Raw genomic sequence first — 24,216 nt, forward strand, 5'->3', positions numbered from 1 at the left:
ATAGCAATGTCATTAGCGAATCGTATCATTGATATCCTTTCACCTTGTATTTTAATTCCACTCCTGAACCTTTCTTTTATTTCCATCATTGCTTCCTCGATGTACAGATTGCAGAGTAGGGGTGAAAGGCTACAGCCTAGTCTTACACCCTTCTTAATACGAGCACTTCGTTCTTGATCGTCCACTCTTATTATTCCCTGTTGGTTGTTGTACATATTGTATATGACCCGTCTCTCCCTATAGCTTACCCCACCTTTTTTCAGAATTTCGAACAGCTTGCACCATTTTATATTGTCGAACGCTTTTTCCAGGTAAACAAATCCTATGAACGTGTCTTGATTTTTCTTTAGCCTTGCTTCCATTATTAGCCGTAACGTCAGAATTGCCTCTCTCGTGCCTTTACTTTTCCTAAAGCCAAACTGATCGTCACCTAGCGCATTATCAATTTTCTTTTCCATTCTTCTGTATATTATTCTTGTAAGCAGCTGCGATGCATGAGCTGTCAAGCTGATTGTGCGATAATTCTCGCACTTGTCAGCTCTTGCCGTCTTCGGAATTGAGTGGATGATGCTTTTCCGAATGTCAGATGGTATGACGCCAGAATCATATATTCTACACACCAACGTGAATAGTCGTTTTGTTGCCACTTCCCCTAATGATTTTAGAAATTCTGATGGAATGTTATCTATCCCTCCTGCCTTATTTGACCGTAAGTCCTCCAAACCTCTTTTAAATTCCGATTCTAATACTGGATCGAATCCTGTTTCTTCTTCTATCACATAAGACAAATCTTCACCCTCATAGAGGCTTTCAATGTATTCTTTCCACCTATCTGCTCTCTCTTCTGCATTTAACAGTGGAATTCCCGTTGCACTCTTAATGTTACCACCGTTGCTTTTAATGTCACCAAAGGTTATTTTGACTTTCCTGTATGCTGAGTCTGTCCTTCCGACAATTATATCTTTTTCGATGTCTTCACATTTTTCCTGCAGCCATTTCGTCTTAGCTTCCCTGCACTTCCTATTTATTTCATTCCTCAGCGACTTGTATTTCTGTATTCCTGATTTTCCCGGAACATGTTTGTACTTCCTCCTTTCATCAATCAACTGAAGTATTTCTTCTGTTACCCATGGTTTCTTCACAGCTACCTTCTTTGTGCCTATGTTTTCCTTCCCAACTTCTGTGATGGCCCTTTTTCGAGACGTCCATTCCTCTTCAACTGTGTTGCCTTCTGCGCTATTCCTTATTGCTGTATCTATAGCGTTAGAGAACTTCAAACGTATCTCGTCATTCCTTAGAACTTCCGTATCCCACTTCTTAGCGTATTTATTCTTACTGACTAATGTCTTGAACTTCAGCCTACTCTTCATCACTACTAAATTGTGATCTGAGTCTATGTCTGCTCCTGGGTACGCCTTACAATCCAGTATCTGATTTCGGAATCTCTGTCTGACCATGATGTCATCTAATTGAAATATTCCCGTATCTCCCGGCCTTTTCCAAGTATACCTCCTCCTCTTGTGATTCTTGAACAGGGTATTCGCTGTTACTAGCTGAAACTTGTTACAGAACTCAATTAGTCTTTCTCCTCTGTCATTCCTCGTCCCAAGCCCATATTCTTCTGTAACCTTTTCTTCTACTCCTTCCCATACAACTGCATTCCAGTAGCCCATGACTATTAGATTTTCGTCCCCCTTTACATACTGCATTACCCTTTCAATATCCTCATACACTTTCTCTATCTGTTCATCTTCAGCTTGCGACGTCGGCATGTATACCTGAACTATCGTTGTCGGTGTTGGTCTGCTGTCGATTCTGATTAGAACAACCCGGTCACTGAACTGTTCACAGTAACATACCCCCTGCCCTACCTTCCTGTTCATAAAGAATCCTACACTTGTTATACCATTTTCTGCTGCTGTTGATATTACCCGATACTTATCTGACCAGAAATCCTTGTCTTCCTTCCACTTCACTTCACTGACCCCTACTATATCTAGATTGAGCCATTGCATTTCCCTTTTCAGATTTTCTAGTTTCCCTACCACGTTCAAGCTTCTGACATTCAACGCCCCGACTCGTAGAACGTTATCCTTTCGTTGATTATTCAATCTTTTTCTCATGGTAACCTCCCCCTTGGCAGTCCCCTCCCGGAGATCCGAAAGGGGGACTATTCCAGAATCTTTTGCCAATGGAGAGATCATCATGACACTTCTTCAACAACAGGCCACATGTCCTGTGGATACACGTTACGTGTCTTTAATGCAGTGGTTTCCATTGCCTTCTGCATCCTCATGTCGTTGATCATTGCTGATTCTTCCGCCTTTAGGACAAGAGAGTGCCCTGAACCTCTATCCGCTCCTCCGCCCTCTTTGACAAGGCCGTTGGCAGAATGAGGCTGACTTCTTATGCCGGAAGTCTTCGGCCACCAATGCTGATTATTTATCAAAATTTAGGCAGTGGCGGGGATCGAAACTGGGGCCGAAAACATTTTGATCATAAATCAAAGACGCTACCCCTAGACCACGCGTAGGTAGACCATGTGCAGCTAATACGGGAATAAGGAGGAACATAGCTGGTGGAGACCTTGGTGTCTGCTTCCGTATCAGAGGCAGGGAGACTAGGGAAGTGGCGCTGATTGCAGGCCGGAGCTGGTTAAGGAGGGTATGTCCCTCCATGACGTCAAACACCCATTGGCCTGGTGGCGTACGAGAACTCCTGAACAAGCGTGCTCAGACACAGGAGCCCCATACTCAAGTCAGTGTTTTATCAGCTGGTGCCTTCTTATTTAGGGACGAATACAGTAATTATGCGGTACTCCTGCCGATCACAACAGCAGTTTGGACGTACTGTGCCCTAATTTTTGGCCATTGCCCTGCAGTTTCGTCGTGTTGCTTCACGTATTTCGATGAGGTTGCTACATGCTCTTGGTTTAAGCCGCGCTTTCCGCATGCGGTTTATTTACATTTTTTGTAGGACATATTGTTTCTTTAGATATGTTCACGCAGATTAAACTCTCTCGCTCCATGTTTATTTAATTTTAATGGAACACTGCATTCCTTTGTGCTAGGTATGGAAAGAAATACCCACGTGGATAACTATATCAAAATGCGTTACACACACATTCGTGTGTCTTGGCGGCGTTCAAGCTGCTTTTCTCTCAACTATTAGAAATAAAATTGCTTTGGTTATGTCATTCCTTGCTTGTGTTGTAAAATTGGAGATTTTTTGGCTGTTACGCTGCCTGTCCTGTAATTAAAGTGCTTTAGTGTTGGATCAACTTTATAATAAAGTATCAGCATTTGTCTGTTGTGTATGATCATGTAGCCATATAGCGTCTCATTACCCGACCAGTACTGGGCTTGCCCTGTCGCTTGGTCTAAATTAACAGCTTTGATACAACAAGGAATGCAGTTGCTTTGTATCACCTCGCATTATTCTTCTGTCTTGCTTAATATTTTCAGCTACACTGAAAATTAGCTGTTGCTATTGATTGATGCACACAGTTCCAGTGGCAGCAAAACCATTAGATCAGTCTTTTACGTAGTTTCGTTGATAATCATCAGAGTTCTGAAGTACATTTTCTTAGATACTTAGCTTCAGGTATTACAGATGGCAAAGGCACTTGTGTGCAAAACTTAAGCCCGAAAGTGAATTTCGCATGTCACTGTCAAGTCGCATAGCTCGTTTAAATTTGGACCGTGCATAGAAAGAAAAGTTACAGTATAGTGCAGAAGGTAATCGGAAAAAAATACGAACAGAAAACAGGAATGACACTTTTATTCAAAGACATTAATTAAATCGCGATTTATGATTTGCCCAGAGCATTACAAAAGACTGGACATAATTGTTAATTGGCTGTGTGATCACCACTACCAACTCTGCATGCTCTCCAACGTGCTCTTTTTACAGAGCTGTTTCACAGAGGAAGGCCGCACTGCAGTTCCTTCTCTAAATCCTCGCACAAACGAAAAAATGGCTGACATCGAAATAAGTGTCCAAGGAATAGAAAAGCAACTGGAATCACTCAACAGAGGAAAGTCCACTAGACCTGACGGAATACCAATTCGATTCTACACAGAGTACGCGAAAGAACTTGCCCCCCTTCTAACAGCGGTGTACCGCAAGTCTCTAAAAGAACGGAAGGTTCCAAATGATTGGAAAAGAGCACAGATAGTCCCAGTCTTCAAGAAGGGTCGTCGAGCAGATGCGCAAAACTGTAGACCTATATCTCTGACGTCGGTCTGTTGCAGAATTTAAGAACATGTTTTTTGCTCGAGTATCATGTCGTTTTTTGGAACCCAGAATCTACTCTGTAGGAATCAACATGGATTCCGGAAACAGCGATCGTGTGACACCCAACTCGATTTATTAGTTCATGAGACCGAGAAAATATTAGATACAGGCTCCCAGGTAGATGCTATTTTCCTTGACTTCCGGAAGGCGTTCGATACAGTTCCGCACTGTCGCCTGATAAGCAAAGTAAGAGCCTACGGAATATCAGACCAGCTATGTGGCTGGATTGAAGAGTTTTTAGCAAACAGAACACAGCATGTTGTTATCAATGGAGAGACGTCTACAGACGTTAAAATAACCTCTGGCGTGCCACAGGGGAGTGTTATGGGACCAATGCTTTTCACGATATATATAAATGACCTAGTAGATAGTGTCGGAAGTTCCATGCGGCTTTTCGCAGATGATGCTGTAGTATACAGAGAAGTTGCAGCATTAGAAAATTGTAACGAAATGCGGAAGATCTGCAGCGGAAAGGGACTTGGTGCAGGGAGTGGCAACTGACCCTTAACATAGGCTAATGTAATGTATTGCGAATACATAGAAAGAAGGATCCTTTATTGTATGATTGTATGATAGCGGAACAAACACTGGAAGCAGTTACTTCTGTAAAGTATCTGGAAGTATGCGCGCGGAACGATTTGAATGATCATATAAAATTAATTGTTGGTAAGGCGGGTACCAGGTTGAGAATCATTGGGAGAGTCCTTAGAAAATGTAGTCCATCAACAAAGGAGGTGGCTTACAAAACATTCGTTCGGCCTATACTTGAGTATTGCTCACCAGTGTGGGATCCGTACCAGATCGGGTTGACGGAGGATATAGAGAAGATCCAAAGAAGAGCGGCGCGTTTCGTCACAGGGTTATTTGGTAACCGTGATAGCGTTACGGAGATGTTTAGCAAAATCAAGTGGCAGACTCTGCAAAAGAGGCGCTCTGCATCGCGGTGTAGCTTCCTCGCCAGGTTTCTAGAGGGTGCGTTTCTGGACGAGGTATCGAATATATTGCTTCTCCCTACTTATACCTCCCGAGAAGATCACGAATGTAAAATTAGAGAGATTCGAGCCCGCACGGAGGCTTTCAGACAGTCGTTCTTCCCGCGAACCATACGCGAATGGAACAGAAAAGGGAGGTAATAACAGTGGCACGTAAAGTGCCCTCCGCCACACACCGTTGGGTGCCTTGCGAAGTATAAATGTAAATGTAGATGCTCACCGAGCGAGGTGATGCAGTGGTTAGCATACTGGACTCTCATTCGAGAGGAGGAAGGATCAATCACGCGTCCGGCCATCCTGATTTATGGTTTCCGTGATTTCCCAAAATCGCTTCAGGCAAATGCCGGAATAGTTCCTTCGAAAGGGCACGGCCAACTTCCTTTCCGATCCTTCCGTAACCCGATGGGACCGAAGACTTCGCTGTTTGGTCCCCTCCAGCACATCAATTAACCAACCAACAACCCGCTCCCGTGCTGGCCACAAGGTTGGTAATGAGTTCTTATGATTGGGCTTTCCGCTACTGCATCAGCGCCGTAGATGACTGCTGGATGTCCCTTGTACATGTGGACGTGCTTCAGTACCTCTCCCAACACACCCCACAAGTGCTCGATGGGATTTTATCCGGGATAACGGGCAGGACAGTCCATTCGTCGAATTTCGTATCGTTGCAAGAGCTCTACCATCTACGCTGTTCGATGAGGTCGTTCACTGTCATCCATAACATTGAAGTCAGAGCAGAAATCACACCTGAAAAGACACATATGGGAAAGTGAGGAGTACACTGTCACAATACCATTGTGTGATGAGTATACCGTGTTCAAAAATTTGGAGGGCAGTAAACCCACGACATTATGTAATTATATAATTATATCCTCCCCCCCCCCCCCTCGCCATAGCACTTGGACCACCAAAACGATCATGTTTAGCAAGATTAATTAATAAACGATCACAATGTCCACAAAGTACTAGGGACAGAAAGTTGGTTGAAATCAGATGTAAACAGTAGTTAAATTCTAAACTCAGATTGGAACATATACCGCAGAGACAAGCTGGACAGTGAAGGAGGAGGTGTGTTCATAGCGATAAAAAGTGCATTAGTATCGAAGGAAATTGACGGAGATCCGAAATGTGAAATAAATTGGGTGAATATCGCGGTTAAAGTAGACTCAAACATGGTAACTGGATGTCTCTATAGGCCCCCTGGCTCAGCAGCTGTTCTGGCAGAGCACCTGAAGGATAATTTGGAAAATATTTCGATTAGATTTCCCCACCATGTTATAGTTCTGGGTGGAGATTTTAATTTAGCAGATATAGAATGGGTGACTCAAACGTTTATAACGGGTGGCAGGGACAAAGAATCCAGTGACATTTTTAAAGTGCATTATCTGAAAACTACCTATAAAGTTAAACTGAGAACCGACTCGTGGCGATAGCATATTAGACCTTCTGGTGACAAACAGACCTGAACTGTTTGAAATAGTTAACGCAGAACAGGGAATCGGCGATCATAACGCGGTTACTGCATCGATGATTTCAGCCGTAAATAGAAATATTAAAAAAAGTAGGAAGATTTTTCTGTCTAGCAAAAGTGGCAAAAAACAGATTTAAGAGTACTTGATGGCTCAACACAAAAGTTTTGTCTCAGGTACAGATAGTGTTGAGGATCAGTGGACCAAGTTCAAAACCACTGTACAATATGCATTAGATGAGTATGTGCCAAGCAAGTGCGTAAGAGATGGAAAAGAGCCACCGTGGTACAACAACCGAGTTGGAAAACTGCTGCGGAAGCAAAGGGAACTTCACATCAAACATAAACATAGACAAAGCCTTGCAGTCAAACAAAAATTACGCAAAGCGAAATGTAGTGTGAGGAGGGCTATGCGAGAGGCGTTCAATGAATTCGAAAGTGAAGTTCTGTGTACTGACTTGGCAGAAAATCCTAAGAAATTTTGGTCTTTTATCAAAGCGGTAGGTGAATTAAAACAAAATGTCCAGACACTCTGTGACCAAATTGGTACTGGAACACAGGATAACAGACTAAAGGCCGAAATACTAAATGCCTATTTCCAAAGCTGTTTCACAGAAGAAGACTGCACTGTAGTTCCTTCTCTAGATTGTCGCAAAGATGACAAAATGGTAGATATCGAAATAGACGGCAGAGGGATAGAGAAACAATTAAAATCGCTCAAAAGAGGAAAGGCCGCTTGACCTGATGAGATACCAGTTCTAATTTACACAGAGTACGCTAAGGAACTTGCCCCCCTTCTTGCAGCGGCGTACCGTAAGTCTCTAGAAGAGAGTAGCGTTCTAAAGGATTGGAAAAGGGCACAGGTGATCACCGTTTTCAAGGAGGGACGTCGAACAGATGTGCAGAACTATAGACCTATATCTCTAACGTCTATCAGTTGTAGAATTTTGGAACACGTATTATGTTCGAGTATAATGACTTTTCTGGAGACTAGAAATCTACTCTGTAGAAATCAGCATGGGTGAAACCCACCTCGCGCTATTCGTCCATGAGACTCAGAGGGCCATAGACATGGGTTCCCAGGTGTATGCCGTGTTTCTTGACTTCCGCAAGGCGTTCAATACGATTCCCCACAGTCGCTTAATGAACAAAGTAAGAGCATATGGAACATCAGACCAATTGTTTGATTGAGTTGAAGAGTTCCTAGATAACAGAACGCAGCAAGTCATTCTCAGTGGAGAGAAGGCTTCCGTAGTAAGAGTGATTTCAGGTGTGAGGCAGGGGAGTGTCGTAGGACCGTTGCTATTCACAATATACACAAATGACCTTGTGCATGACATCGGAAGTTCACTGAGGCTTTTAGTGGATGATGCTGTGGTATATCGAGAGGTTGTAACAATGCAAAATTGTACTGAAATGCAGGAGGATCTGCAGCGAATTGACACATGGTGCAGAGAATGGCAATTGAATCTCAATGTAGACAAGTGTAATGTGCTGCGAATACATAGAAAGTAAGATCCCTTATCATTTAGCTACAATATAGTAGGTCAGCAACTGGAAGCAGTTAAGTCCATAAATTATCTGGGAGTACGCATTGGGAATGATTTAAAATTGAATGATCATATAAAGCTAATCGTCGGTAATACAGATGCCAGATTGAGATTCATTGGAAGAATCCAAAGGAAATGCAATCCGAAAACAAAGGAAGTAGGTTACAGTACACTTGTTCGCCCACTGCTTGAATATTGCTCACCAATGTGGGACCCGTACCAGATAGGGTTTATAGAAACGATAAAGAAGTTCCAACGGAGAGCAGCTCGCTTCGTTACAGGATCATTTAGTAATCTCTAAAGCGTTACGGAGATGATAGATAAACTACAGTGGAAGACTCTGCAGGAGAGACGCTCAGTAGCTTGGTACGGGCTTTTGTTGCAGTTTCGAGAATATAACTTCACCGAGGACTCAAGCAGTATATTGCTCCCTCCTACGTATATCTCGCGAAGAGACCATGAGGATAAAATCAGAGAGATTAGAGCCCACACAGAGGCATACCGATAATCTTACTTTCCACAAACAATACGAGACTGGAATAGAAGGGAGAACCGATAGAGGTACTCAAAGTACCCTCCGCCACACACCGTCAGGTGTGGGATGGGTTTGTGTGTTGTTCTTAACATAAGTTAGTTTAAATTAGTTTAAGTAGTGTGTAAGACCAGGGGTGATGACCTCAGCAGTTTGGTCCTTTAGAAATTCACACACATTTGAATATTTGAACATTTTAGTGTATTAGCTTTTCTCAACTCGTACCACGTGAGGGCGTGAGAGTACGCCTAGGATCACTATTCAGACTAAATCTGCTTTCATTCGAGAAGAACACGCAACGCCACTCCTCGTTGCTCTAGTACTCTTGGCACCATCGAATATGGTGCCACAGATGATCACGTGTCAAAGGAACATAAAGTTCTGGTCGTCGGGCAAAGAGACAACCCGCAATTGCCGTAACATTGTAATCAGCGCGAGTGCCTGCCTTCCAGTTCTGTTAAATGTAATGATAATTGTAGCCGATTTTTGACGTTGTACCTTCCTTGCTTGCTGCACAATGTAGCGGTCGTCTGCTGCTTTAGTTGACTGTGGTCAACCACATCCTTTCCTTCGGGCAACAGTGACTGTGGTTCGAAACGCTCGCTGTGCAACAATGCTGGGCTATATTCGTCACATTTCGTCCTTCTTCCAGTTTCGCGATGCTTCTTCCTTCTGTGAAGTCATACAAATGTGGCCTCCGAAGCGAATTGTAATGAAGAGATTCAGCATAGTTCACCGTACTTGCTCGCTGTCTTCTTCCCTCGCTTCAACACCACTGCGTTGCGAAGCCAGCCGTATTTATCGCTGTAGTTACGCTCATCTGACGCCCATCTAACCGAGCACGACTGGGAGATGTCTAGCAACATGATCCCACAGTTTCATTCGTTTTCCCCGACTGGTTACTGTGCTACGATACTTTGCCTAGCGCGTCCCTGAAGTTTCGCAGAGCAGTGCAGATTTACATTACAAGAGTCGTAGTCTATCACAGGGAGTCATTAGACAAAGGTCTCATTAGCTTTTTAGAATTCCTTGCTATTATTAACTAACGAGTTTCCTACAGGGACACGTAGTCGAAATTTACATTGCGTTTAGATAAGTTTAACTATTGTCACTGAATATTTCTAATCATATAGCGATATCATAGAATCTCGGCTGGAAACAAGCGAATCAGTTCAAAAGACGAGTCGTTTTCAAAATTTTAGTTAAATATTCAAGTAAGATTAAGAGACACGGTTAGGTTTCAACTTCTTCTTTTCTTCTTTAATTGTAGAAAGGCTTACGTGAACTACCTACAATGTCTGGCGCTCTGGAAAGTATAGGGTATGCCCAAATTGAACGGACAGAGTTCGAAGGGGTGTAGAGAGTGTCTTGAGGAATAAATTGACGATAGGAATACATGTCCTGGAACGATATGAACGACGCTACAGAGCGTCAAAGATACGGAAGAGAACGCCTACTGCTAGGCCACCCTTTTTTGTAGAAAACGCAACCTGTAACTCAGGCTGGTTACAGAGAACTCCTTGGTACAGGACTGACAGTATTCAAAACGTCAGACAACGTGTATGGCGTCCATGCATGCCTCAACACTATAGGGACACTAAACGCAATTATGGCAGAGGCGTCAGCGTCGTGTTTACTGACATAACAGTGGTCAAGAGACAAGAATTTGCCCCATCAGTTGAACGCACTGTAACTTCATTGGATAACCTTTCGAAACATAAATTTGGATCCTCAACTTATTACCCAGAACACCCTCCAAAACACATCGAAATTGGTCTTTCGTTATACCAGGTATGAACTGAAGTTGGCAAATGATGTCTCTTCCAATGGACGGCCTTTTTCAATGACACTGATCAGCCATAACATTATGACAAACTACTTAATAGCCGATATATGCATATTGGACACAACTAGCAGAGGCGACGCATCGTGGCATGGAAACAATGAGACCTTGGTAGGCCGCTGAAGGGAGGTGCATCACATCCACACACACAAAATATAACATTATTTGTTTAAGATTCATTAAAATTTTTGTGTTCTTTTAATTTAAAATTTTCACATATTGGTGCTGCATTTCCTGTACATGTAAAGCAAAGTGTACCATACCGGAGGTTGAAAAAATGGTTCAAAAGGCTCTGAGCACTATGAGACTTAAAATTTGAAGTCATCAGTCCCCTAGAACTTAGAACTACTTAAACCTAACTAACCTAAGGACATCACATACATCCATGCCGGAGACAGGATTCGAACCTGCGACAGTAGCAGTCGCGCGGTGCCGGACTGAAGTGCCTAGAACCGCTCGGCCACCGTGGCCGTCCTGGAGGTTGAAGTTTTTTCAGTTATGTATGTAAAATACTATGTAAATTGTTTATTACGTTAAATAATTTTCTGATGACATTTTGTATTTAAAAATATTTGTGTGTATAAATTGTTCATGTAGATAAAAATCTGAAAATTTAAGAAATGTTCACGCTTAGGAACACTCTAAGAAATGTGTGTTACGAAAAAGTCAGTGTGCTTTTATTTGAAACGGAAATGGCTATGGAGAGTGGAAAAGGTGGCAAGGACGAACTGGCGCGCTACCTAGAGCAAGCGTCGCAAGTAAGCCACATAGTTTGTAGGCGGCAGTGATTGAGGCAACACCTTTGTGGAGCAGGAGAAAATTTGCCTGCAAATTTGCACAAAATTGCCTCGTATGAAGACTTCAAACGGCATACGGCATTACCTGTGAGTTGTTGGGCTACTGTATGTAAAACTGAACGACGCCTAGAAGAGAAATTGAGCCATACAGCAGGATACTTGCAGGCCGTACTGTGGGAAGTGCAGCCGCTACAACAGTTTGCCACACCCAAGCATACAGCCACCAGATAAGATTTATTGTTGCATTTTTAGTACTGTACAGCTGAAACCATTAAATTGAACTGTGTTTTAATAATCGTTCTTCAACTTTAAAGAAACTGGTTCAACCTGTTATTTCAAACTAATCATACATCTATACAGGGTTCCTTCTTGATATTTGATTAATCCGAGTATTCTATTTTACACCAATATGAAGTGCCAAGTTAATATATAGATACACCATTTAAATTGTTTTTATGTTTTATTAACTATTGCAAAGTTTTAGAGTAAAATTCAATTGTAGTGTAGCCAAGTTACTGGAATCTGTTAAATGACCATATAGAGTCAGTTCAAAGAATAACATCTTCTTAAAGTATATTCCAGTAAAATAGAGGTTTCTTGAAGTGAAATATTCAGTAGAAAAAGTGTGTGGTTTATTATCTAACTATTTTAGTATTTAAGTTTGTTGATTATGGAAAGTGCTTTTCTAAAGCATCCCCCCCCCCCCAGCCAAATTTTTTAGCTTCCTTGAAGTTATCTACTGGTCTTTTTCTGTTATAAAAACGTAATGTATAAGGTTGTAGTCCAACATTGTTTAAGTTCAAAAATGGTTCAAATGGCTCTGAGGACTATGGGACTTAACTTCTGAGGTCATCAGTCCCATAGAACTTAGAACTACTTAAACCTAACTAACCTAAGGACATCACACACATCCATGCCCGAGGGAGGATTCCAACCTGCGACCGTAGCAGTCGCGCTGTTCCAGATTCCAGACTGTAGCGCCTCGAACCGCTCGGCCATCCGGGCCGGCGTTCTTTAAGTGGAGTAATATTAATTTGAAGAACCAAATTAAATAGTAGCAAGAAAGTTGGTAAAATTCATAATTCTGCTTTTCAAATACGTCACTGTTTCATTGCCTGGGTAGGCTGGCGACCATTAGTAGATATTTTAGTGCTTTAAATGAAGTTGGAACTGAGTTGTCCTAGCTTCAATATATTATTATTTGTACTGCGTTTCTATGTAACTGCTGTGTAAGATCTTAGGAAAAGAAGTGAATAGTATGATTTACTTATCAATTAGACACAACACACGGTCAAATCCTGTAAAAGGAGTAACTTTACTGAATTGCTTTCCCTATAAATAGGACTATCCTCCAATGGTGCACTTTATTTGGAAACAAAACTAAATTTTAGTAAGAGCAACATAGATACTGGATTTCTGTTATGTAGGTAACAGCATACTACATTACAAAAGTAGTGGCAGGGTTAAAATTGTAAATTCGGAGGACAGGGGGATAAACCATGACGCCACGTTCAATCACATCCCAGATGTGTTCGATCGGGTTGAGATCTGGCAAGTTAGGAGGCCAGCGTGTCAATCGGATGTCACCACTCTGTTCCTCGCTCGAGCCATTCCATCACATTCCTGACCTTATGACACGGCGCGTTAGATGATCGTCACGAAGGTGTGTACGTGGCCTACAAACAGTGTACGATACACCTTGGCCGTCATGGTGCCTTTCACGAACTCCACTGGATCCGTGGATGCCTGTGTGAATGTTCCACGGAGCATTATGCAGCTGTCCGCAGTTTGTCTCCGTCCCGAAGTACATTTCTGAAAGAGCTATTCTCCTGGAGGACGACGGTTTCGCGCCCTCCCGTTAGCATGATGAAGAAAGTATGGGGGTTCATCGGACCATAAGTCGCTCTGCCACTGCACCGACGTCCACTGCCGGTGCTCCAGTGCCCGTTTCAGTCATAGTCGCCGCTGTCGTGGTGTTAATATTGGCACTTGTAAGGGCCGTCGGCGGCGGAACTCCATCACTAGGAGTCTTCGATGCACTGTGTGTTCAGACACACTTGCAGTCTGCCCAGCAGTGAAGTCTGATGTTATTTCCGTCATAGTACGCCACCTGTCGTATTATACCAGTCTGGCTAGCCTATAACGTCCAAAGTCTGTAATGAGAGGTGGCCGGCCAACCCGACGACGTCTGGTCTCGCCACTTGTTGAGGACGCTCATCGTGGCTATCCTCAAACACCCAACACGTCTTGCACGTTCCGAAATGCTCGTGCCGAGCTTCCGGGTCATAGGTCAAACTCAGGTATATCGCTCAACCTCCCAATTCTTCACACGGACACCACACTCTCTGATAGTGCATGCACGGTGCGTATGTCTGACTAGCAGTCATCCCTCGCCAGGTGACGCTACTAAATCCTGCACGTGTTTGTATCGATAGTTGGTCGGTGGTCATAACGCTCTGGCTGATCAGTGAACGTTACACTGTCGCTTGTAGGTGCTGTGACTGACTTCAAGAAACTTTGAAATAACAATTATGATTTACATTCAAATTTATACAGTTCTATTGATTAAGGTTTCTTTGAAATGATAATTAAATCAATACCCTAAGCTGTCGACATAAGTTGATATACATGAATGGGGACAGTTGTGTGCCTCGACCAGAACTCGAACCTGGGATCTCGTGCTTACATGGCAGGCGCTCTATCCATCTGAGCCACCGAGGACACAGAGGATAGTGCGACTGAAGGAATTTATCCCTTTCACGCTCCCCGTGAGACCCACATTCCTAACTTAAACTCTGCACACTACATTCGTTGTGCCTCTGTCCATTACACTCATTACTCGCCGCAGACAATCTTACCGAGCCCCGTAAGAGATCGGGCAATGCATGTGCATCCGCTCGTAAGAAGAAGGTCAGTGGCCGGTTAGCCTTAACTATATGAAGATGGTATTTGTTCTTTCGGACATGTATGAAAGAACAGATACCATCGGTGACCATGCAGCTCTTTAGAATGAAAATCAATACCCTAAGCTGACGACAGGCGTTGATATACATCAACGGGGACAGTTGAAAATGTGTGCCTCAACTGGGTTTGGAACCCGGGATTAAGTTGGGAATGTGGCTCTCACGGGGAGCGTGCAAGGGATAAATCCCTGCAGTCGCACTATTGTCTATGCCTTCCGTGCCTCAGATGGATAGAGCGTCTGCCATGTAAGCAGAAGGTCCCGGGTTCAAGTCCCGCTCGAGGCACAAACTTTCAGAACAGATACCATCTTCATAAAGCTTTCTCGGTTGTACGGCTACTGTAATTAAATTCGGAAGAAATGATTGAAACATTTTTACGGATTTACTAAAATTAGTACATGTCAGAATAAATATTAAATAGTTAATGGGTTGACTATCCAGCTTGACTATCTAGCTTGTCCCCACATTTTGTGGCGTACGAAAATTTTTAATCCCTACGTTGTATGCAGTGCACTCGACTTCTAGAAGTGATCGTCTATCTTAATCTTTTCTATATTTGTGAACCAGTGTCCAGTATTTTTATGTGTGTTTCGGTGGCTGATTTTGTGAACTGATTGTGTATGGAACAGTTTATGTGTTCTGTGCACGTTCTGTGAAAATTTCTGCTTGTCCAAATAAGTGCTATTGTGCCGTGTATATCACGCAGTGTAGAAATCTATATTGTATGTACAAGTGGTTAACCGTTACACAGATATCTTTTCTAAAAGCATGTTATTTCAACACCATGTATGTATAACTAACTGTAGTTGCCTCAGACCTGTTGGAGCAGTTCAGATGTCAGAAATACTTATAGAGAATGAAAATAAAATAATAAATTAATCATTTGATAATAACTTTATTTTACATTTGAAAAATAGACGTATAAAAATGAATAGCCATGCTGTTTATGAAAACATGAATTATAATTAACACCTCCACATGAATATGTCGCCTATGAGCGAAAGCTAATGTACAAACAACACCAACATGCATGCAGTATGAGTGGATGGGGCGAGCGACTGTTGGAGTAGGTAGGGCTGGCGGCGCCGTAGGAGGGCTGATAGGGAATGGTTGAGGAAACGGAGGGCGCAGACTCCAAGCGGACACGGCGGCTCAGACACCTTCGACAGTACTTGTCAGCCGGTTACAACACTGTGTACCGTTTTAAGTTATATCGGCGATTAGATTGCGTTCGTTGCCCAGTATGAGACTAGAAGGTGTTACTGTGCGTATTACGTAATTGAGATTAAAATACAAGAGGAAATCAGATAGTCTTAAGGATTGGCGGAGTGTTAATTGATATGGAAATAGCAGAATGGACTTCACTCCAGAAGTAGAGATGAAAGCAATGCAGAGTGTCTCAGAAACTGTTACGCTTTGATTCAGAGTGTCATCATATAAAAGTACCATGATTCTGTTGGAAACTAAATCTACAGCAAGTAGTATTGCAAGAATACTACTGTCTGAAACGAGCCAAGATTTAGCTATAAGGTAGTAGCGACCGTTACAGTGGCTGTCGGTAATTACTACTATTCGTTTGCCTATCAAACACTGGTTATGGTTATTTCTGCAACAAATCACCTCTTGGTCGACTTCCATCTTTAATTAGAGTACGCTCAGCTACAGGCATCGTATGTGAACGAATAGGGACGCAAAGAGAAGAAAGAAGTAAAATTAAGAGAAAGGTAAAGGCAGTAAAATAAAAGTTGGTCGAACTTGCTGTAGAGACTAATGACAGTGTGAAAGCGGAAACTATCATGGGTCTGCGTGAAGTTCAACTGGCGTCTATGACTAGAACACACGTAGTGTAGCCGATGTGTTCCTCCAAGCGACTCATGTCTCAGTGTATCTTATAGGTATCATAAGAATCGGAGGACTGAACACATCTGTTCCAGGAAAATTAAGAGAACTGAAGTGTTTGAAAATCGTCATTCAAGTAGTTGTTCCCTAGAGGTTGAAGAAAATGTGACAGCAGATTCTTGATTTTCTCACGACAGTCACGACGGTTGAGTTTACTTTCTGTTATGCACCTTGCATATACATGAGTTCTAACTTTTGTTCGCCCTCGGATGCGAGTAGTAGGACTCAGAATACTTAGGGGTGGAAAGATAGAGGTTAGATAAGGATCATCCAGCGATTGGATTATTGTCAACATACTGCAGAAAATGGAGGTCCCGGTTGGTTAGGGAGAGGCCGTGTGACTGCGGAGCCTGCGCACTCCGACTTAAAGTGAGCGACTAGGCAGAGGCGGCGCCGCCTGGCGGACGTGGCTTAATGGTAGGCGATGGGCGCGTGCGCCACGGCGACCGGCGCATGCGCAACGGCGACGGCGGGCGCCACGGCCACGGGGTGCGCGCCGGGCGTGCGGTGCACGACCGCGTTGAAGCCGTTGTGGTCGTCCGCCTGGTACTCGACCGTGCGGGTGGAGCCGTCGGGCTCGACCAGCGAGTAGCTGCCCTTCACCACGTCGCCGTCTCGCGCCTCAGACTGCTGCTTGATGTCGCCGGTGTGGGCGTCGTGCACGCCGTAGTTGAACTCGTACTTCGGGTACGCCTGAAAGCAGAGGAAACCAGGGATGTAGACACGATGGAAAGATTATTCAGCAAGCTCCTGTCTAACATAAAACAAGAAATTTGAATGCCTACTAGTTCGAACGAAAGTTAAAATAAACCTTATTAGCCACTCTGCAAATTACGAGGGCCGGCCGCAGTGGTCTCGTGGTTCTAGGCGCGCAGTTCGGAACCGTGCGACTGCTACGGTCGCAGGTTCGAATCCTGCCTCGGGCATGGATGTGTGTGATGTCCTTAGGTTAGTTAGGTTTAAGTAGTTCTAAGTTCTAGGGGACTAATGACCACAGCAGTTGAGTCCCATAGTGCTCAGAGCCATTTGAACCATTTTTGAAATTACGAGGGCTACTCGGTAAGTGAGGAACGATCGGTCGCGAATTGGAAACTGCTGGGAAAATCCGAAGAGGCTTTTCACAGGCAGTGTCTCTAGCATGCCTGTCGATTGCATCAAGACGATCTTTTCAGTTGTGAGCGCACTGTCAGCGAGTAAAGGTGTCTACAAACAACAATGTCTCCCGCCAAGTAGGAGGGCCCGCTGAGAGGCTTCGCCTTAATGAATGCAACCCACCTAACACAACTGCTAAGCACTTCCTTCTTCATGGCAATTCTCAGAAGCACTTTGCAGGGGCAGTGAAGACGCTTCTGCAACTTTTTCCATGGGAAATGTTAGATCACCCACAACCTCTGGCGTGCCACAGGGGAGTGTTGTGGGACGATTGCTTGTCACAATATATATAAATGACCTAGTAGATAGTGTCGGAAGTTCCATGCGGCTTTTCGCGGATGATGCTGTAGTATACAGAGGAGTTGCAGCATTAAAAAATTGCAGCGAAATGCAGGAATATCTGCAGTGGATAGGCACTTGGTGCAAGGAGTGGCAACTGACCCTTAACACAGGCAAATGTAATGTATTGGGAATACATACAAAAAAGGATCCTTTACTGTGTGATTATGTGATAGCGGAACTGGTAGCAGTTACTTCTGTAAAATATCTGGGAGTGCGCGTACGGAACTATTTGAAGTCGAATGATCATATAAAATTAGTTGTTGGTAAGGCGGGTGCCAGGTTGAGATTCAGTGGCAGAGTCCTTCGAAAATGTAGTCCATCAACAAAGGAGTTGGCTTACAAAACACTCGTTCGACCTATCCTTCAATATTTCTCATCAGTGTGGGATCCGTATCAGGTAGGGTTGACAGAGGAGATAGAGAAGATCCAACGAAGAGCGGACCGTTTCGTCACAGAGATCGTCTACAAAGATGTTTAGCAAACTCAAGTGGCAGACTCTGCAAGAGAGGCGCTCTGCATCGCGGTGTAGCTTGCTGTCCAGGTTTCGAGAGGGTGCGTTTCTGGATGAGGTATCGAATATATTGCTTCCCCCTACTTATACCTCCCGAGGAGATCACGAATGTAAAATAAGAGAGAATCGAGCGCGCACGGAGGCTTTCCGGCAGTTGTTCTTCCCGTGAACCATACGCGACTGGGACAGGAAAGGTAGGTAATGACCGTGGCACGTAAACTGCCCTCCGCCACACACCGTTGGGTGGCTTGCGGAGTATAAATGTAAATGAAAATGTAAACACAGCAATGATTGGCTCGTCGTGAGTATCATCTCTGTTCACATGAAGCACTGGCTAAGAAGACAACACTTGGACACAGGCTATGCTCTATAGACCAGCGCAGAGAATTATCGGAAAGCACGGATTGCTGCCTTCTCTGACGACGGTGTTGGAAATTTGCAATAACAATCTGGCAAATGTCTAAGACGGCACGGCGGCTATGTAGAAAAGTACCTGGAAGGTGTAGCTAAATGTGCAAAGAAAACAGTTTTGATTTACACTGGGGTTTCCATTTCGCGACCGATCGTTCCTTACTTTCTGCACAACCCTCGTATATAAATATCTGTTAGGGTGATGCATAAGTATTAGCGTTTTTGTTTTGCATTTTGGTATTTCAGTTCCTGTGGCTTTATGTTTGAGTGTAATATTGTCATCTTCTCATTTCTAGATAGTGAGTGGAGCTTGGCCGGTAGAAAATTGAGTGCCATATGAAGAAATCGTAACATTTCCGACATACTCTTTTGTTTGAGCTCAGAGGAGGGGTGACAGCGGCAGACGCAACCAGAAACATTTGTACCGTGTGTGGGGATAATGCCACTTGACAGAGCACGAAATTAAAGCGGTTTTCTCGTTTTAAGGATGATCGATTAAACGCATTAACCCACAAATGATTCACGTTAGTGTGCTCGAGCAACCGCAGACGTGATGCACTGTGATCATTCTGCCGCGCGATTCATAAGGTCGCAGGCTCGAATCCTGCCTCGGACATGGTCGTGTGTGATGTCCTTAGGTTAGTTAGGTTTACGTAGTTCTAAGTCTAGGGGACTGATGACCTCAGATGTTAAGTCCCATAGTGCCCAAAGCCAAATGAACCATTTTTTGATCATTCTACCATCATGCGGCATTTGCGTACAATGGAGAAGTTTCAAAGATATTGCTCTGAGTCAAAATGATAAAAGTCAGCAGGTGACCGTCCGTGCATCTCTGCTTCACTCTTAAATAGCTCTGAATAATCCTGTCCTGTATTCTTACTGGTGACGAGAAATTGTCTCTTCATGCTAATGTAAAGGGAAGGAAGGAATGAGTGAGCTCATATAGGGCAGGAACTCTCCATACAAAGGCCTACGCTCATCCACGAAAGATATTGTTATGCATCTGGTGTAACAGCGACGGTGTGGTGTGCTACGAATTGCTTTCCTGAACTGTAACCCAAGAACAACGACCAGGAAAACTGCGTGAAACGATGCTACTCCACGATTAACGCCAGCCTGCATTCTGATAGACTGACCAAGAGCACTATGGAACATCCTTCAAGGAACTTCCTTTCCGAATGAAAATGATCTCCGAACAAAGTTCGACGAGTTCTTCACTTCAAAATAACTTGAGTTCTTCAGTCACGGATTCCAAAATCCCAGCGTTGACAGACTGTTGTAATTAGTGAAGGAGAATATGTTATCAATGACTAAAGCCTCTGTTGTGTGTATCTGTTGTGTTTTTTAAATTTATGGGAAAACGCTACGAACTATGCTCCAACCCAATAGATTCAGGGGCTGAAAAGTTCTCATCACATGACAAATAGTAATGTTTGTTTTAAGACTATGTTGTTGTTGTTGTTGTTGTGATCTTCAGTCCGAAGCTTGGTTTGGCACTACTATACTACTCAATTCTATGAAAGCCTCTTCATCTCCGAATAACTGCTACATCCTTCCGAATTCGCTTACTGTATTCATTTCTTGGCTCCTTCTATGAATTGAAACCCCCACACTTGCCCCTAATATTCAGTTTGTGATCCCTTCATGTCTCAGAATGTGTCCTATCGACTGAACCCTTCTTTTACTCGAGTTGTGCCACGAATTTCTTTTCTCCCTAATTCTCTTCACTATTTCCTCATTAGTTACGCCATCTACCCATGAAACCTTCAACATTCTTCTGTAGCACCGCATTTCAAAATCCTTTTTCTCTTCATGCCTAAACTGTCCATGTTCATGTTTCACTTCCATACATAGCAACAATGAGGACAAATACCGATGGGGAAGATTTCCTAACACATCTGTATCAAATTTCTTCAGAAACGCTTTTCTTGCAAATACCAGTCTACGTTTTATGTTTTCTCCATCATCATTTATTTTGCTACCGAAAAAGCGAAAGTCCTTTACTTGCAGCTTCTCGTTCCTAATATCATTCCCTAAGCATTATCTAATTTAATTCGACTACATCCCATTCTTCCTGTTTTGCTTTTGTTAATGTTCGTCTTATATACTCCTTTCAAGACGCTGTCCATTCCATTCTATTGCTCTTCCAAGTCATTTGCTATTTCTGGCACAATTACAATGTCATCTGTAAACCTCAAAATTTTGTATTGTTTCTCACTGAACTTTAGCTCCAACTCTAAATTTTCCCTTGATTTCCATTACTGCTTGCTTAATGTACAAAATGAATAACATGATAGACCCGGTCTCACTCTCTTCCAAGTGTATGAGATACAGTAATGTACTAGAAATGAGACTAAGTATGTCAAAATATAAATATTTTCTTTGAAAAAATATGTTTGTAATGAAGTAAATATTAAGCAAGTATTAATTGAAACGCAGCAGAGAAAACTGAGGAGGCAGCAGTTTTCATTTTTTAAGTACAGGTTACTTATTAATTTAGTTTATTAACATTATATGGCATAAATGTGAGTAGCACCAAGCAGTATTGGTGGAGACATCAACACACAATCTTTTGTTTGCGATTTTCGTGTAGAAGAATTTATAGATACAGGAATTCTATTATAAACAGCATATAGTTCTGTGGAGATGAATCAAAATATTTGTATCTCTGAAAACTGAGAGAGCTACAAGTTTACAGATTAAAATACCCTTTCGGTTGAATGAAAGGAACAGCTGGAAGAATTCCTAAAGATGTGTAACATGGAATCAATCTAAAATGTAAAAGAAATTATTATTTCAAAACCGCGAAGATCTGTTGATACAAGAATTCTCTATCCATTATAGTTCTGACCACGCCCACACATATATAGATGGAACCTAATTGACATTATGCGAATATTAATTATTTTTGTTAGCAGATTTTTCTGTTGAGTGTTAATGAACTTTCCTGTCGACGACAGTGGCGCAGGGTGGCTTGTATTTTATTGATATGACAGTAAGAAAGTTGTGTTGTTGGCTGTTGTAAATAACTGTATAACTCCTTAAGATAGCAACCTAGAAACTCTTATTACATGGATAAATATTATATCAACAGCTCTTGGTCTTTTAGAAGTACCACTTTTTTCGCATACTTGCTGGCTCTGGGGCACCACTTGCATCTAGACTAGGGGCGTCTCATCAACACCCGACAGTCTTGGCCTTGCCATAAGCAACTTGTTTGCAGTAGGTTACGTTGATTCCCAGTGCAACCTTGTGGGACCCTGCGCTCAGATCGGCTGAAACTTCATTGGCTAGAATTTAATCCCTTGTCGACATGAGGGTCGTCAGAAAGTATAGAGTCCAAATGATTTAAGGAAACAAATACATCCTAAATCTGGATCTTTGGACTTGTCTACTCAGTCTACCCCTCGTAACTACGACGACATTCGCTTAAATAAAAACGTCTGAGCAAACTACGGACACAAAGTTTGCGGAATAATGGGAGAAACACCAGAGCTGAACAGGAAAACAAGGTATTCGACAGAACACAAAAGTCGCGAATTATTATTCACTTGCTTTTTTTCTCTCTGTCTCTTTGTGTGTTTTACACTCCACCAATCGGCATAATTACTAATGTAGAACTGACTATTTACAACTTACATTATTGTTAGTGTGCAACTTTAAACAGACTCAAAATTCTTTAATAATCGGGGCGAGGAGAGCTACACTGTCCGGGGGATTGCAACATCAAGCTCATTTGCCCCTTCATGCCAAGCGGACAGAGTAAACTATATGTAGGAACCATACTTCATTTTCTCCCTTTCATTTCCATGTCTGATGTTAATATAGCACAGGCACTATCCTGCATAAGATACCACTCTTATAGAGACTCACGGAGGAAAGAAAAAGTACCTGGTTCTCATTCAAATTAAACTATATGATACTAGAGACCTTTTTAAATCTCAAACATGATGTATTTATACCAGGTCAGACGTCAAATGACATCAGCCAATTCAACGTAACCATCTCTCACCATTATTAATATGTACCATACCTATCGATCAAATATATTTTAAATATGCTGTAGCATCGTTTCCGGACAGGACTTCCAATTCAAAATATTGTCTACTCACTCCTATGTACAAGTCCTAGAATTTTGTAACGGGAATTTCCAAACATCCTCATTATGCTAACTGAAGCGACGAATGAAAAAGTGTACCAAGGCTAGGATTCGAATCTGGGTCTCCTGCTCATTGGGCAGATGCGCTTCAAGTTTAGGGGGAGTATCAAGTGGGCTGATACGTGAACGGGAATTTGGATTATGGAGGGAGGGAGTCGTGTTGCACTAATCCGTCCAGATGTGCAAAGCCGATGTGGGTTAGTGGTTAGCGCATGTACCTCGTGAACAGGAGACCGTCGTTCGAATACCGGCCATGATACAAGTTTCCATTCTTCGCTTCATTCTGCATACATACGCCCAGTCTCATTATCTCACTGTGTCCATTGGAGAGAATTCTGAGTGAGTGGTCAGCCGTAACAGTGTGCACGGAATAGCCCTGCGTTGTGTAATACTCTTCCTAGTTCTAGCAACCGGTTGTAAGCTTAAAGTGCCACGTGTTCAGCTCGAGCTGTTCAGAGAAGCGAATAGCGTGACACGTGGCTCTTAGCGGCTGCACGGACTGTGTCGTAGCACAGATGTCTCGGGAAGGAGCGGCGGCGCGGCATGCAGCAGACGCTCGTGCGTGCCTCAGCCCGCGGCGACGACTCGGTCGCGGAGTACTTTCACAGCCGTGGATGGCTGGACGTCTCGGCAAATATGGAGGAGGACGGGACGCACGGCAGGCAACCTGCTGCTACACGCGGCTCGGGAGGCGCTCCTGTTGCAGCCAGCACACTTCGCATGAGCCGGCCGCAATGGGGAGGGGACCATTCTCTGTCTCTCTGTCTCTCTCACTCTCTCTCTCTTTCTTCATTTTGTTCCTCCTGCAGCGACATAAACATCTTTAGTTGCATGAATTTCCGCGTCACCACAATTCTAACGGCTAGTTTACACAACGACTTAAGTTGCGAAACTTATTTCGTGAAACCAGTTTAATGAAACTGATTTCGTGTACAACAGTAGACACAGCGACACCAGCATTTCGTCGCCTTGTGAACGCCGAAGTTGTCTTTCGAATAAAGTTTTGCCAGTTGCACGAGTAGTGGCGGAGTTTTGATACTTGTCTGCGTGAATGTGTACGTAAGAAAAGAAATAAGATACCGGAGAAAACTATATCGGTTTTCCAGCCACATCAATTGGTTTAAAATCCACATTTTGTATTGTAAACAACGTGTCACGGCTGGAAGCCCGAAAGATTTTTATCAGTAACTATCGTGGTTTCAGATAAGTTATTTATTTGGATTCATGACAGGATAAAAAATATGTCAGCTCGATTGTCCAAAGACACTGCTGCAAGAAATTATTGTAAATGGTCAAATGAA

General features: G+C 43.1%; 1 protein-coding gene across 1 annotated transcript in view; it reads right to left on the bottom strand.

The window, feature by feature from the left end:
- Positions 1-15,316: 15,316 nt before the first annotated feature.
- LOC126285394 (cuticle protein 8) overlaps positions 15,317-24,216 on the bottom strand; it is a 36,533-nt gene continuing 27,633 nt past the window's right edge. The window contains exon 3 of the mRNA XM_049984739.1: positions 15,317-17,033. Coding sequence (XP_049840696.1) covers positions 16,752-17,033 — 282 coding nt within the window. The 3' untranslated portion in view covers positions 15,317-16,751. The remainder of the gene's footprint in view (positions 17,034-24,216) is intronic.

The sequence above is a fragment of the Schistocerca gregaria genome, chromosome 8, assembly GCF_023897955.1.
Source record: "Schistocerca gregaria isolate iqSchGreg1 chromosome 8, iqSchGreg1.2, whole genome shotgun sequence".
NCBI classification, from domain to species: domain Eukaryota; kingdom Metazoa; phylum Arthropoda; class Insecta; order Orthoptera; family Acrididae; genus Schistocerca; species Schistocerca gregaria.